Raw genomic sequence first — 16,087 nt, 5'->3', positions numbered from 1 at the left:
CGACTTTGGAGCTAGAAGCACTTGGGAGTGAGGATCAAAACTATTTAGACATATTCAGGACCCCTAAAGTCTCCTCATGTGTCCCAGGGGTGAGCAGTCCTGTAACTATAAGCAGGGGCCTTATAAAAGATAATATATATGCTCTGATGATGGAGAAATCGCACATTGCAGTTTCTCCATTGTAGACGCCTGGCCCCATGGGATCGAAAAACACACAATTGATGGATGGAATGCAGAACAAATCAAAACATTCACCCCCAGTCAAGAGATCTGGTTTAAACCGGTCCTAGCATGCTTGTTTCCAGTCCAGGGGGACCTGGCCTGGCAGTTCGGGCTGGACTGTTCCCATTGGGCGCAGGATCAAAACTGATTTGCATATGGCTGGGTCCAAACTGGAATGGCATGGTGAGCAAAAGAACGATGGATTTAGGACCATATCTCTGTACTGGGAAGAATGTATGATATTGTTCTGCATTCTGTCCATCAATAGTTCTTTTTGCATTTGTCAGCCCCATGGGATAGCATTGAAATAGTTTATGAACTCATAACTATCGCTAGGAATTAAATGAAAATACCATTCAAGGAGTTAGGAGAATGGTATTGATAAACTCAACAATAGGCGATTGTGGAAAATTATCCTAACATAAGTTATAAGACTTTGTAAGCCAAAATTCAGCCTTCCTGTGGTCTCCCCTGATTGATCAGAGTTAACAAGATTAGCCTTGCTGTTCTGAGGAAGTGATAAGTGGCGCACCCAGAGAGAGGCTATCTGTTGGAGAGAGCTCTGTTTCACAGGAATGCCAGAGCTGGAGGGAGGGGTCGTAAATCAGGAGGTTCAAAAGAGGAATAGGACATGCAGTCGTATTCCTCTTTTGAACCTCCTGAGGTCCATCTACCCTAGGCCTCTCCGACCCAGCCAGATGGCAGGCTTAAGGCAGGAATTTGCAGATGGTAGGGGAGGAGATGTGTGGAAATAAGCCATACCGGAGGTTGGTTTAACCAGTTCTTGCTCCTCTGCTGGGATTTCAGCCACACTGAATTTTGGAGGAATAGTGCTTTCAGGGAGAAGATTATGCCACACTTTGGAGGAGGTGGTCATGCTCTGGGGTATTGCCCAGCATTGTCCAGCACCTCACTGGACAGGAGTTCTCTACTGCTTTACCTCAGAGAACACTGAATAAATATGTGAGAGGTGCAGAGCCTCTCAGATCTGCTGCTGATTTAAACGAAGAGAAGAAGGCTTGCCAAGCTGGAAACTTGATTTGCACCATCAGGAGTTGCATTCTGACTGATTTTTCTTGCTGCATTATCTGGAACTACAGCCCTTTGGATGTACCTTGCTTCAAGAGTAAACCAGAAGTGGACTTCCTGCAAGCTACAGGTTATCAGAACTCACCTGGACCATCACCACCAAGAATCCTCTGCCTGGAGTGAATCCAGTGGATTTGTAAGGACTTTGTCCAGGTGCATTGTGGGAATTTCAAGGACCATCCTGGAGATTTCAGACCCTTGGATTGTGTTTTGGACATGTTGGACCCTCAAGAGGAGCTTCATGAAGAAATTTCAGAAGTTTGGAGCAACTTTGGAAAAAAGCTCCATAAGGGGATCAACTCAACAGCAAGAGCCAAGCCACCCACTTTCAACCGCAAGCCGGCCAGAACTGCTGGTTCATCCCCCTGAAAAGCTCCAGAGGTCGGACTTCTAGAGTTTGACTGGGAGCTCCCTGGAAAGCAAGCTGGCGAACCCTCACCGAATCCGGTCTGGTGAAAAGCATTTACGGTCCCCGGAAGAAAAAGCTCAAGAAATGTTTCTAAGTCTGAAGATAAAATCTCGACTGAGGCCTACTGTGAGGGGTACCTGAGCAGGGCTCCATCGTGGTCGGTTCAAACTTTGACTTTGTCTTGCTCAAGCGTGACCAGATGTCCGAATCATATCTCCGGTTCCCTAGATTGGATGTTTTGTCATTTTGATGTCATTTTAAAGATTAAAATATTTCCTATTTTTATGAATTGGTGTGGGATTTTTATTGGGTGCTGTTTCTTAATTATGCACTTAAATGGTGTTTATAAATGCTTTACCTACCAGTCTCTTAAGTTAAGCCTGCCTGCTCCCAGCCAAGCTACTAAGGGTTGAGCATGGGAATAATTTATTGAGACCTATTCTGGGCCCTAGACTGTGTTAATGGCCTTATTGCCAGAAGTAAATGCATATTTACTCACTTTCCAACTGTCTAGCCACCATTTCAGGAGCTGGTACTGCAGCATGCATGCTTGTAGCACTTGGAGCACCTGACTGCCCAGATAGCATGGGTTCAATATTCTTAGGCATATTGCTAGGCTTCAGCTCTCACCCTGGCTCTCTTCCAGCACCTAAAGCACCACCAGTGCTCGTTTCATCACATATCACGCTGCTGTAAGCAATGGGAAGGAGCTGCAAACAATTATCAGGAAAAGTGAATTTTGAAGGGGTTGTTGCACATTGCAGGCAGTGTACTGCTCATACGGTCACGAGTAGGTGGGACCCAAGAACATTAGTGTGAACTAATAGCTTTTTTTAGGAGTGCAGAATGACTTTTTTAATTCATAGAAGTCAATTTCACACTTGCATCCAATTTATTTACATAGACAGTTTTCTGTAAGTGAAATTCCCACCGTGGCAAGGAGAAGGGCACGTGCTTTATAACTGGTGGAGATGTAGGGGAAGGAAATATTTCATGTGGAGTAAAAAAAATAAGTGTGTTTGCACTTGAGCTGTTCTAGTTTCACAACTGAAACTATACAGATATATGCCTTCATAAACAAAAAAAGTAACTTATAAAACTTTTTCAAATTTAGGCCTGCGAAACTGTGGCAGGTGAAAGTTTCCATGTTCAGCTATAAAAAGCGTTGTGAATTCTAAACAGTCAGAAATCTGAACTCATGCCGAGAGCGAAACCTGTGGGCTCCGACTGCAGACTTTGGGCCCTGTTCAATTATCTTTGGGGGAAGTTTACTTTCTGATGTCACCATGTTGGGTTCCAGACAGATTGTGCACAGTGATGTCTGAAATCTAGCCTGTGGGTGGACCTAGGGATTTAACTTTGCAAAGTGAGCAGAAATAACGCTTCTACCCGGTCCTCTTTTGCCCTTTGGTGCCTCCTGGTGCACATCCATAATCCAGATACTAGAGCAGGAGTCACCAACAAGTAGCTCGGGAGTTACCAGTCGCTCTCCAGTTACCTGGGAGTTGCTCTCCTGTGTGCAGGTGGCCTAGTAATATAGAAGCTTTTGCTTGAATAATTATTTCGCAAAACTATGACGTCATATCTCTGTGGAATTGATGAGGACTCTTCATCTCTGTTTTCCCATGGAAGTTTTGTAATGGAAATATTTTATACGTTTTTTGAGTTTACATTTCACTGGCCACCTCTAATTTACACAAAATAGGCAGGGATATTTCAGGGAAAACTCCAATACCTCTTGTCCACAATCCGGGCACAGGAGCATGCAAAGCATGCTTAGGCTTCAGTTTCTGGGTCCTCCGGAGTTTCCCAGATAACAATTCATTTCAGGATCACCAGGCACCAAAATCTCCCATGACAAGCAAACAGAGCAGAGCAGCACTAGGTCCAACTTGTCCATGGTTCCCATGAATACATTGGAGAGCTGTCTTGCTCGTCACTGGCAAGCGGGACTCGGTTAGTCTACACTTTAGTCCAACAGATATAGCTTTTTTCAGGTTCTAGCATTGTTGGAAATCTCCATAAGCCCCACCAACACTCTATATTGACAGATGAATAATGAGTTTCTTTTAATGTTTTTTACTAATACTAGTATTCAATATGAGCTGTCCAAAACCAATTTACTTCTACTTTCACAGTAAATTGTCCTCTGCAAAATTCAGTGAGATTAGCTTCTAAATTGCACCTAACTTGTGAGTTTGTTTCTGCTAGAGGAAATTCAAATTCCATAGAAAAAGTAATACAAAAAACAAGCATTTGCAATGCCTTCTGTCTCACCTGTGGGACCTTATATGTATTTAGCTATGCCGCACATTAGCCTGGGTGCTGAAACATCTACTGTTCTTTAACATGGAGGGAAAGTGAGCACCAAACTGCGTGACATGCCACATATGCATATATATTTTACTCAGAATGTGTTCAGAACTATTGCTTAGTCACTTCCTTTGGTCTTAAATATTTAAAAAAACATTACAAAGTATCTTGTTTGATAATCCATTGTCGATATGCTTCAAGAGTGATCAGTTCCATATTTTAAATTGCGGGGAGGACCGCATTGTTTTCTTCCGAGCACAAACTGTTGGTTTGTTGCGGTAGGGCTGATTTTCTCTAAGGGATGGTGAACACTTAAGCTGTAGTTTCAAGACCACAGTTTTGACTTCGTAGCTGCAGCTACTGTGTATCTGTGAGATCACCATGAGATATGTTAATTGCGTCAAAAAGTCTTTAGTTATCTTGACGGTTAAACTCCCTTTTCATTTTGCATCACTGTAAACCTACTGAAAGTATCACCTCTGGTACACATTAATGAGAAATCGCAACATGGCAAAAAACGTCTGTAAATGCAATGCAAAGACCGTAATCGTAAACTGGGGTATGTTATGAGCATAGTCTCGCAAGAACGCTGAAGCCGGATGCTGCATCTTTTACCCCAGCTGCGGGTCTGCTTGGGTCACTCATGAGAGTTTTGTACGCAAGTACATACATTACCTACCTTTTTTCTCCCCACTGATTGGACAGTGGAGCAGGCCCGGTTCTAGACCCAAACATGAGCCTTGGCCCTCGCAGTGACTGCATGACGTCCAATAGAAAATGGCCACTTTAATTTAAAACGTTCCTCCGAACGTTGTTTTTGTTCCTGTTTTAAGAGTTGCGCGATTGGACCTGGGCTCTCAGCTCTCACAGGCACTCCCAATCACGCATCTTCTTTTAGTAAGGTGGGCTGTGTCCCCGCCCACTCTTGCAGGTACAATAGGGGCGAAGGGGACAAATCCTTTCATTGGCACCAGGTAACCTTTGCTTTCTGTCCTGCTGCATGGATATATCCTTTTCTACACAGTGCTGGAGAAAAGAAGTTTGTTTATCCTGAATCACCTTTCCTGGCCCCTGCAGCTGATTTTCAATTTGGGCTGTGAGGAGAAACCAAGCAAGTAAGAGAATGTGTGGCTATTTATTTCATGGTGGACTCTGCCAGGGATGCAAGACAATAATAAAATAATGTCCAGATAACTCTGGTGATTTATGATCTTGTTGGAGAGCAATCATTTGTCTTTTTGGTAGTTTTGAAATGCAGATAAACTGTATTTTATGTGGATAGCTCAGTGGGTTACTGCCTTTGCCACAGAGATCCTTGTGTTACTTGCAGTTCAGAAATTACAATCCTAACATAGGACAGTGACCTATGAAAGAGCTGCATACAAACCTGAATGGTATAGTTAGAGCTGTCCTTTTTTGTGTATTGTGATATAGATAGAACTTCCCCAGTCTTTCATTATGATACAAAGAGTTTGTTTGGGCAGATATACATTTTTATCAGTAAAGCTAACCCCCAACCAATGGAGTACTCTTTAAATCCTGAGTTTGTGTTTCCCCATACCTAAGCCTCTTAAAATATACTGCCCACCAGTATGAATGACGTGATTCCTACACCTTGTAATCCTCATTGGCTTAAGTGGCATTCCCTGTAGACTGATTTACTGATTCATTGTCACTGTATGTGTGCGTGATGTAAAGTTCTGTGACACCCTACACTGATATGAGTAGCGCTATACAACAAATGAAATGCATATGAGAGGGCGCTACGTAGAGATGAGTACCCCTTGGTGGGTGACAGTGAGGAAATCCGAGGAGGAGGTCATGTGGGGAGGGACTTTGGAGAGATGAGTGGCCCTGGTGGAGGGTGGCAGTGAGGGAACCTGAGGAGGAGGTCATGGGGGATTGGCTTGGTAGAGATGAGGGGCACTGTTGGAGGGTGGCAGTGAGGGATCCGAGGAGGAGGTCATGGGGGAGTGGCTTTGGAGAGATGAGGGGCACTGTTGGAGGGTGGCAGTGAGGGATCCGAGGAGGAGGTCATGGAGGAGTGGCTTTGGAGAGATGAGAGGCACTGTTGGAGGGTGGCAGTGAGGGATCCGAGGAGGAGGTCATGGGGGATTGGCTTGGTAGAGATGAGGGGCACTATTGGAGGGTGGCAGTGAGGGATCCGAGGAGGAGATCATGGAGGAGTGGCTTTGGAGAGATGAGGGGCACTGTTGGAGGGTGGCAGTGAGGGATCCGAGGAGGAGGTCATGGAGGAGTGGCTTTGGAGAGATGAGGGGCACTGTTGGAGGGTGGCAGTGAGGGATCCGAGGAGGAGGTCATGGAGGAGTGGCTTTGGAGAGATGAGAGGCACTGTTGGAGGGTGGCAGTGAGGGATCCGAGGAGGAGGTCATGGGGGATTGGCTTGGTAGAGATGAGGGGCACTATTGGAGGGTGGCAGTGAGGGATCCGAGGAGGAGATCATGGAGGAGTGGCTTTGGAGAGATGAGGGGCACTGTTGGAGGGTGGCAGTGAGGGAACCTGAGGAGGAGGTCATGGGGGATTGGCTTGGTAGAGATGAGGGGCACTGTTGGAGGGTGGCAGTGAGGGATCCGAGGAGGAGGTCATGGAGGAGTGGCTTTGGAGAGATGAGGGGCACTGTTGGAGGGTGGCAGTGAGGGAATCTAAGGAAGAGGTCATGGAGGAGTGGCTTTGGAGAGATGAGGGGCACTGTTGGAGGGTGGCAGTGAGGGATCCGAGGAGGAGGTCATGGAGGAGTGGCTTTGGAGAGATGAGGGGCACTGTTGGAGGGTGGCAGTGAGGGAATCTAAGGAGGAGGTTATGGAGGAGCTACGGAGAGATGAGGGGCACTTGTGGAGATAGTAATGAGGGATTCTCCCTGAAGGTTCGCACAGAGGGAGCCCGAGTAGTGTAACCTGCTTGATACTCCCACCTCAGAAACCTCCTCTTCCCACAATTACATGAAAAAAACACATTATTGAGACAGATAATATTTAGAAAAACATTTGGAAAACAGCGCGTTTTACTGGGCCTTGTAAGACTAAGGAGAGATAAAGGAGGGCCCTGAAGCAGGCCTGGCTAGATATGTAAGCGACAAATAGGGCCTGCAGTCGCCCATCCAAATGCACCCTTGGCCCGTCCAAATAAAAATTCCTAGAGCCGGGTCTGCAGGGGAGACTTTGTGAACTACGTGTAATTTCCCCAGATTTTTGTGACAATAACGGTTAGTGCACTAGGTTAGTGCACTAGGAAAGAACTACAGAGACGTGAAATATGCTCAACAGCAAGGAAAGTTTGCACCAAGTAGTTGCAGCCACGCTGTAAGCGGAAGTGTTTTTCCATTTCCTCTAACGACGCCGATTGCCTCCACATCGCGTCTGAAACAGGTGCGTTTATTGTGGGGGGGAGACCCCCACAAGCCCACTTTTTTGGGGGGGGAGACCCCCCCCCAAACATCCTTTTTTAATTTTAGCCTTTAATACACATTCCTTTACTATGTATCTCGTAGTAAAGGAATGCGTGGTAAAGGCTATTCGTGGTAATCACGCATTTGTTGTAAAGCATGCGTGGGTAAATGTATGCGTGGAAACGGCCCGTTGTAGTGGCTGTTTCCCGACTGGGTCCATTCAACCCTAGCACTCCCTGCTATAACTATCAAAGAACCTGGGTGCCGAGTAGTGTAAAAGCAATGGTGGTTTTTAGAGGACACAGGGTGTTTATTTTATACAATTAAACCTCGTTAGAATAGGATTTCAAAAGTTGGCGTTTGAGAAGGAAAATGACACTATTTTCTATTTACTCGTAGAGTTGAGTGGTACAGTCACACCCTGCACAGGTGGCCCTGTCTCCTGGGTACCAGCCGGTTATATCGCTTCAGTGGGCTGAGTCAAAAGGCAGAAATTATCAATTTAGAATTACCCAAAACTCACCATAAAAGAACCGCCCCTGCAGCCCCTGGTATGTCACAACAGAGTTGGGAAGCCACACTGCGTCTGGGCGTCAGCACAGTAGCACGCGCACCTGATGCATCCTGGCTCAGAACAAAGCTGTTTGCACTGAGCCTTTCATAGGCCTGAACCATAACGACACGCCCCGCTGCTGCCTTTGTCCTCCTAATACTAGAGGCTGTATTTTTAGGCCGGTAATGGTTTTCCTTTTACCTCCCAATGCAGCGGCGCCAAATATAACCTGTAAAAGAACGAGGGCGGCACTGAAATTAAAATGCAGGCGGGTCTGACGGTGAGCGGTGGCGATCTCACTGTTCACACAGGTATTTTATGAATAGGTTTATACTATGCGAAAAAGAGGGGTGTGTATGGGGGCAGCCCCTCAATGATCGTAAGTTCCTTTTCAGGTCTCCAAGTCAAATTCGGGCATCTGGTCTATGCTCCCAGCTAATTACCCAGGAGGACTGTCTACTCGGGTAAGGATGAAAGGCGGCATTGTTCTGCCTTCATCTCTAACTGTGACCCACACAACTTGATGATAGGACATTAACCCACTGAACTATCATGCTGGCTAATTACATAACTACTGTGTTTTTGAGTTATCAATTGTACTTGTGTATCTTGGTATGCTGGTTTGTAAACAGCACGTGCCTCGAGCATCTTAAGAGCTGGCTTCCTCCGGGCAGGAATGAACAGGTGTTTGTAAGTGTCTGGCTAGCTTGAAACGAAGCAATGCAGTCAAAGATTAGGGAATGGTTCATGGTGCTTTTTTCTTACAGTCCCAGCACCTCCACCTCCCACTGCCCCACCCTAGTCCCTCTCTGTGGGCTCATGACGTTCACCATCAACATATGGCACCAACCTGACGTTTTCAAAAGCATTGACTAGCCTGCCATATTAGGTGTCTAAGCATTGACTAGCCTGCCATATTAGGTGTCTGCTCTCAGCTTGAATATACACAAATGGCATCCACCTGCTGTTCTTGCAGGCCAATGTGCTTTTCGCTGCTCTACGCAGCATTGTCAAGAGATGTTGACTCACTTTAAACATGGTGCTCGACGATCCACGCCTCTCAACGTCTCATAATAAACCCATCACCACCGCCATTGAAAGAGGACTTCATAGCAGGGTGCGGCCTGTATCATTGACATAAATAACAATGCTCTTCACTTTGATTGACCAGAAAACTACATTTAACATTTAAGCAGACAGCAGCCATGCGGAGGACACCACCATTTGTTGACATCGTTTACTGTGTGACCAAAAAGATGTAAACCATTCATTTTATTTCTGTCATGCATGTTTTTGAGAATCACGGTGCTGGCCCGCAGCCAGGCATTTGCTGTTTGTTAACGTCCAGAGGGAACTCAAACAGTTCGTAATTCAAGCAGCGGCTGGGTGTGCACACCGTAACTGGGAACAACACTTGGAGCAATCAGAGGAGGGTGTAACATAACGGTCTGAGCTGCCGACTTGGAAACTGTGGAACCAGGTTCGAGTCTCGGGTTGGCTCAAATCCTGTGATTCTGTGTAAATCACTTAATCTCCCTGTGCATGACAAAAATGAATGTGTCCTTTTTATTAAAGTGACAGAGTACACTGGCAGTGAGGGAATTACAAAACAACAACGTGGTGAGAGGTATATCGCATGTGATTCATTAAAACAAGGCAAAGTCCTGAGAGGCAGCCATAAGTCAGGCTGTTCAACAACGACAAAGACAATAATGATAAATGAGCCGGCATGAAACTGACCTGGCACATGCAGTTGGTATGAGAGGGAGGCTATGATCAGAGCTGTCATGATATGCATGCAAGCCCGGTGCAGGCACAACATTAAAAAAAAAGTTCACAGCTTCAAAAGCAGATGGAAACAGTAATTGGTCCTCCGGAAACTGATAGGAGCAAACACACAAGGAAGAACAGGAAATAGTATGCTATAGCCAATCGGAATGGAGGGAAAGTAAGTGACAAGCATAGGAACCAATGAAAAGCAAGGGGGAGGGATGAAATCCCCTTTTAAGATATATATTAACAATAGATTTCACACAGGTAAAACCTAAAAAGGGCACTTTCCTACACTCACGCGAACTTGATTGGTGTTCTTGCAGCACACAATCTGACTTTAGAAAGAGCATTGCAGCGCATTTTGTAGTTTTCAAAAAAGACCTGAATCTGATTCGGTCTGTGAAGATGAGCAGTCGTGGTTTGGAATTAAAGGTGTGTGTACCTTGTATTCAGAATTCAACATTATTTAAGCCTTTTAAAAACTCCTGCATTGGCTTCCTAATGACCTCTCGTTGAGAATAAATGTACGATATTTCAGAGGCAAGGATCTTTCTTCCATCAAAAAGAAAGCCTCAATGCTGTTTTGCCAGACGTACGTGGCCGGAATGAATTTTTGTTCTTATATTTTTTGTTAGTGGTGTGATGAGCAGTGCGCTAGTGTACAACTGTGCCTGGCTGTATATAGTGACAAAATGCTGCAGAAGCTGTCTCTTACTGTACATACAGTGTGTTGTATTTTAATCTCGGAAACTTCTGGCAGACAGTGGCAACATATGATCCTCTGCGCTTTTTATTTTATTATAAATTAAACTCTGGGTGACTATAGGGCATATGCATCTTTGAGGAGGATCCAGATATTCCTGTACTGTTGAACATTGGGGACCTAGAAAGGGGAAGAGGGGTTTTGGCGGGGTCAAGGTAGTCGTTGCTGGTCCATTGGGGCTAAGGGGCCAAGCCCCCCACCTTTTGCCCCTCATGAACAGTGTCTGTCAGGCTGAACGAAGGTCAGCCTGACAGACACTGTTCATTTTCAGGTCAGGCAGCCTGAAGCCAGACATGTGCTAAATGCGCAGGCTCCTGGCTGCCTGAGCTGAACTTTGCTGGACTGAGGAAGTCACAGCTCCTGTGGGCGTGACCTCCTCAGCTCAGCAAAGGTTCCTGAGGCCCTCCCCTCAGTGACGATGGGCAGCGTCATTGATTGTCTTGCACCTGGGCGCTTCAGTTAGACGCTCGACCCTGGGTGCGCCAGGGTTTAAATCAGTGACACTTCATCATAGAGTGGGGCGGGGTCAGCAGTCTCACTGACCCCATCCCACTCTGTGATGACGTTGGGACTGCTGCCTTTCCTAATTGGCTGACATTAGGTCAGCCAATGAGGGAAGGCAGCTGTCCCAAGCCTCCTGGGACCTTCGAGACAGATCTGCAGGTAAGTGTGTATGTATAAATGTTTGGTAATGAGTGTTGTGAATGGATGTGTTTGTGTGTGTGTGTGTCTGAGCGTGTGTGTGCACACGTGAATTCATGGCTGTGAAATTGTATTTGTATGTGTTCGTGTGTGTTCCGTCCGCCCCCTCCCTCCTAAACTTACCGGCGGCCCCTGGGTTAGGGGACATCTGAATTAAGCATCTGGTGCGAGTGAATCACCACCACTGTAAATTGCAAATCAGGAGTCATTAGTGTATCTGTTTTTAACAACAAATAATTAAAGTAAAGATTTGTGGAGGTGGCATGCACATGGACCACATTACTTTTTAAATTCGAAATTCGGCTTGCTGGCCGGTTGCTTTTATTGTGCGGTTTTTTGGATCATCATCGTCTGAGTAGTGTCGATTTTCTGTGCTTGTTCAATCCAGCAAACAACTTTGTAATGAGCAATTGTCGTTCTTCAGATCGCCAGGATATCGCGGATCGATTTGCCAAATTTTTGGGCCGCAAAACTATAAATTCACGGTAAAAAATAGCAAAATTTGCTGTATTTCTGTGACAGGTACACAATGAGCCGGTCAGAAAAATACTGTAAGCAAACCAACACAAAGCACACAAGTCCGAGTTTGAATGGAGGGATGTGTGATGCCAGAGAGAGAGCTTATTACAATTTAAAACGTCCTGAAATGTATCATCCCATCGTGAAATACATTCTGCTGGAGGGAGCTGTTAATGTGGCTCCTCCACACTCCCCCATTTTAATGAAAGGTGGAAGTGGGTGGAGGGGGCTACCTAGCACCTCTCTGCAACGGCATGCATTTCATGCTGGTCTGAGCATGAGGCTGATGCAAGGAGTGGAGGGGGCAGAGGGTCTAGGAAAAGGTGAACAGGGACAGCAGGAAAGAGAAAACTGGAAGGGTCTTCAGGGTGGGGGGCTGTAAAAAGGTGACCTGGGAAGGGCGAGTGCAGGTTTGTTTTCTTTTCTGCTTCTTGGAGGCGGCTTTTCCTCCAGGAAGTTTGTAGTGCTTATGCCATGTACAGCAGGAGAGAAAATATAAACAACTCTCTCCTGCTCTCCTGCCCATCTGCCTTTTACTGACCAGCAGGGCAGGTGGGTTTAACACAGTTTAGCGGTTTAACGACTTTGTGGAGACTTTTGTACAAATAACAGGATTTTGACAAAAATCCTAATTTTCAGGCACATGCAACCGGTTGCAAACGGGCAGATTCTCAGAATCTTCCCCTTTGCGACCGGTATTTTTGCATTTGGGATGCATCATCCCAAATGCAAAAATTGCAATTTAACCAATCGCTAAATTGCGATTACTTAAATTGCGATTGCATTTAAGGAATCCCAAATTGAGATTGCTTAAATGCAATGCATTAAAGTAAAAAATATTAGCGATTTTGCTAATAGGGTGCGCAAATTGCCATGAAGTTGAAGTTCAAGGTAATTTGCAAAACCTTTGTGCATTTTTCAATGTTTCATGTTGCACACACACCAATGAGGCCGTTTGCGACTGGTAAAATGCTTTTTGGCATGTATCAACCTTATTTTGGGAGACGGTAACCTAAGACCGACTCGTAAAATGTGGTTTGGGAGTTGCTATTAGGAAGGGGCGTGTTAAGGGCGTACCTTCTTAATAACGAGTAGCACTGGTATGTAGGAATGTTTTGCGACCAGGAATGCGGTTGCAAAACATTCTCAGTTACCCCCAACTTCAAGCTGGTGGTAACCCATTCGCAAACAGGAAGGGGTCCCCAAGAGACCCCTTCTCCTTTGGGAATGTAGGCGAAAAACGTTTTTAAGAACAGGCAGTGGTCCAAGGGATCAATGGCTGCTTCTAAAAAAAATGTAACGAAAACTTTTAATTTTTCTTATTGTAACGCATCCAATTCTCCTTTAAGGAAAACAGGCTTCCTTACAAAAAAAATAAATAAAGCAATCACAGACATGGTGGTCTGCTGACCTGAGTCGCAAATTGCAGACTACCTCATTAATATTCATGAGGTATGTCAATTGCTTCCCACTGGGAATCACAGAAAGTGTTCAACACGCTTTCCTACATGCGGTTTTGCGATTACCTAATTGCAAATTGCAAGGATTCTCAATTAGGGAATCGCAAAATGGTTTCTTAGTAGATCTGGCCCTTACTTCCTGGCAGCAAGCAATCCGGGTATCTTTACAATTATAATGTTTCTCATCCTCCTCAACACTTTAAGGTTCATGAAATATTTCTGGAATTGATGAAATTTCCATTACCACTGCGTTAATTCAACTAGCAATTTTAGGAAGGAATTTTTAATGTAAATGTAGTTAAACAGAACATAATTTCCTACTTTTTATGGATAAAGAAAAGCTTGCGTTTCAGCACCTCCATATTTGTACTCTCAACTCTTTTATATTTATCTTAAAGCTGGCTTTGCATACATTTTATGTAATTGGATGTTTCTACAGTAGCAACATTTCTTGCTCTTTTCAAATAATTTTTACTTGATCTGTCATAACCTTCAAATGTGCTGTTCAAATGTGAAGGTGGACAGTGCCCATGACTTATGTCCTTGGTGTGACATACCATTTGTGTTTGCAACATTTTGGAAGAGACTTGACATAAAGCCTTAGCTGCTTACCTTTTTGATGCATCATTTATAGATCTCAGAATAGTGGTATGTCCAAAGTACCTCGTCCTTGACCATGTTCTTCCACTGCTTGCGCTTTAGAAGCTACTTTTTTATTTTATTTGCAGCACTCCATAAAAGTGAGTGTGTTTGCAGACTTTCTTCTCCAGTATTACCCTGCCCCACATTGTTATCGTTACCCAGTCGTCATCGTTTTCCCACTCTCTCCCAATCCCCTCCTGCATTGTGTTATTTATCCCATCGCTTCCACCCCCTCTTGTGTTGTGTTGCTTGAACTGCATTCCTGAGAGACAGAAAGTGTTGTGAAGTGGCCAGTGCTGGTCGCGGCATATCACTTTTTTCTCCAACTGTCACCCATGCTGAGGCAACATGGATAAAACACATTGACTAAGCCAATATTTCTCGCATAGGTGAGACAATTGGCTTTGGCAATGCTTGTTATGTCTATGCCCCCATCTGTGCAGAAACCTAATGGCTGGGCTAACGAGGAAGCTACTAACCCTGTAGGGAGGTCTGTATTTGCCCCAAAAATGCACTAGATTACCACCTGCCAATTTGGGCCTAATGTTGGCAAAGTCACTGTTGGTGGACTGTGCCCGCGAGGGTGTGTTTCGGAGCAAGTCATTGTTGAGACTGTTGTCGACGAAGAATGTAAGGGCCTACGTCGAGGATGCTTTTCACAGTGGACGTTTCAATGGTACTGCGGTGAAATTTCAGGCCTTTGCGATGGGTCTAATCCATGCCGTAGTGGTGATGCGTTGGTTCTGCTCGGGTTTATAAACATGCAGAAGAGGAGATGCGTTGTGTTAGAAATTGGGTAACTGGTTGGCTAGAGCATGAGCCTTGGTCAAGCAGAAACCACAAACCTAGTCTGAGTAAGGGGAAGGCATACCCTAAATTAACCTGTGCTCACCATCTGGTACTTTGGCACAGAGCAGTCAGGCTTAACTTAGAGGCAATGTGTAAAGTACTTGTGAAACACCTCAAACTGTAACACAGAGAAAACAAAAAAAAACAAAAAGAAAAAAACATGCCAAGTAAGAAAAATAGACCTGACTTTAATAGATAAAACAAGGCCAAAATGACAAAAATCGAATTTGTAGAACTTGAGTTATTGAATTATAATGCTTATAGTGCAATCTAGTGCAAAAAACCCATCACGAAGTGCTAACAAGGGATATCTGGTCGCACCGGACTGGCACAAGTTCAAGCTGACCGTGATGGAGTGCAGGCCAGCTACAGGCACCCACTTAGGCTCTCTGAACAAAGTATCTTAAATTGTGGTTGCGGAGCTTTGTGTAGATCCATGTTGGAGACGAGTCGTGCAGCTGGGGTGAGGCATCAGTTCTGAGATGAGGCAAAGTCCTGTTGCATCGACATCGAGGATCCCGTCGACAGGGTTTGCGATGTGAAGTGCGGTGTCAGGGATGTGATGCGTCGATTTGGATGAGCAGTGAAGTTGTGATGTGGAGTCTTGCCGGTTTCGTCGAGGCTGCCGTCAACGAGGAATGCAAGGAGCTGAGCTAGGGGAAGTTTTACGCACTGGGAGTTCTGAAGGCGATGCAGCGGTCCAAGATGTCGGTTGCGGCAGAGATGCAAGTTTTTGCAATGGGTCCAATCCAAGCAGCAGCGGCAAAGCATCAGTTCTGCTCAGGGATGCGTCGCTCAGCAGAGATGATGTGACAGTTCCGTGGGTAAGCACCTTATGCCCATTTCAAAGGGTCTAGGACTGGGGTGGCACCACTTGACAGGGCAGACTCACAGATAACAGAATCCAATTTCAGGGGTTGGAAGCCTGTTATATCCCCAAGGCTTCAGATCAGGAGGCCCTTGGAGTCACTCTGGGTTCTGGGGCTCAAGAAATGCAGGTCCAGTCCTCACCCAGGCAAGAAGGCAGCAGGCATCAGATCAGCACAGCAAAGCAATAGTCCAAAAGAGTGCAGTCCACCAGAGTGGAAGTCCTTCAGCAGCATAGCAGTCCTTCCTGGCAAGTATCCACAGGTCCAGAAGTGTATTGAAGTGGTGGTGGCTGAGATCAAGTACTTGTACCCGTTGGTGCCTCTGAAAAAAGGGGAGACTTCAAAGACATGCCTTTGAAGTGTACAGAGGTCCTCCCTTCCTGCCCTGGCTCCAGACGCACTACAAGGAGGTATGCAGCCCTTTGTTTGTGGACAGTCCGTAAGCCTACAAAAATGTTCAGCAAAAGAGGGGAGGAAGGCAAAAGGTTTGGGTGTGACCCAGCAGAAGGGTTCATTTT

General features: G+C 45.5%; 1 protein-coding gene across 7 annotated transcripts in view; it reads right to left on the bottom strand.

Moving 5' to 3' along the window:
* Window positions 1-16,087, bottom strand: part of LOC146809833 (histo-blood group ABO system transferase 1-like) — a 691,528-nt gene that overhangs the window by 206,044 nt on the left and 469,397 nt on the right. The window contains exon 1 of one of the 7 annotated variants that reach the window (XM_085616690.1): window positions 4,713-4,819. The exons of the other annotated variants lie outside the window; for them this stretch is intronic. Within the exon in view, the coding sequence (XP_085472816.1) occupies window positions 4,713-4,795 (83 nt within the window). The 5' untranslated portion in view covers window positions 4,796-4,819. Of the gene's footprint in view, window positions 1-4,712; window positions 4,820-16,087 lie in introns of those variants that run through there. 7 annotated transcript variants of the gene reach the window in all.

The sequence above is a fragment of the Triturus cristatus genome, chromosome 7 (genome assembly GCF_964204655.1).
Source record: "Triturus cristatus chromosome 7, aTriCri1.1, whole genome shotgun sequence".
Lineage (NCBI taxonomy): Eukaryota > Metazoa > Chordata > Amphibia > Caudata > Salamandridae > Triturus > Triturus cristatus.
The sequence above is the reverse complement of the archived record's forward strand: the minus strand, read 5'-3'. Positions and strand labels throughout refer to the sequence as shown.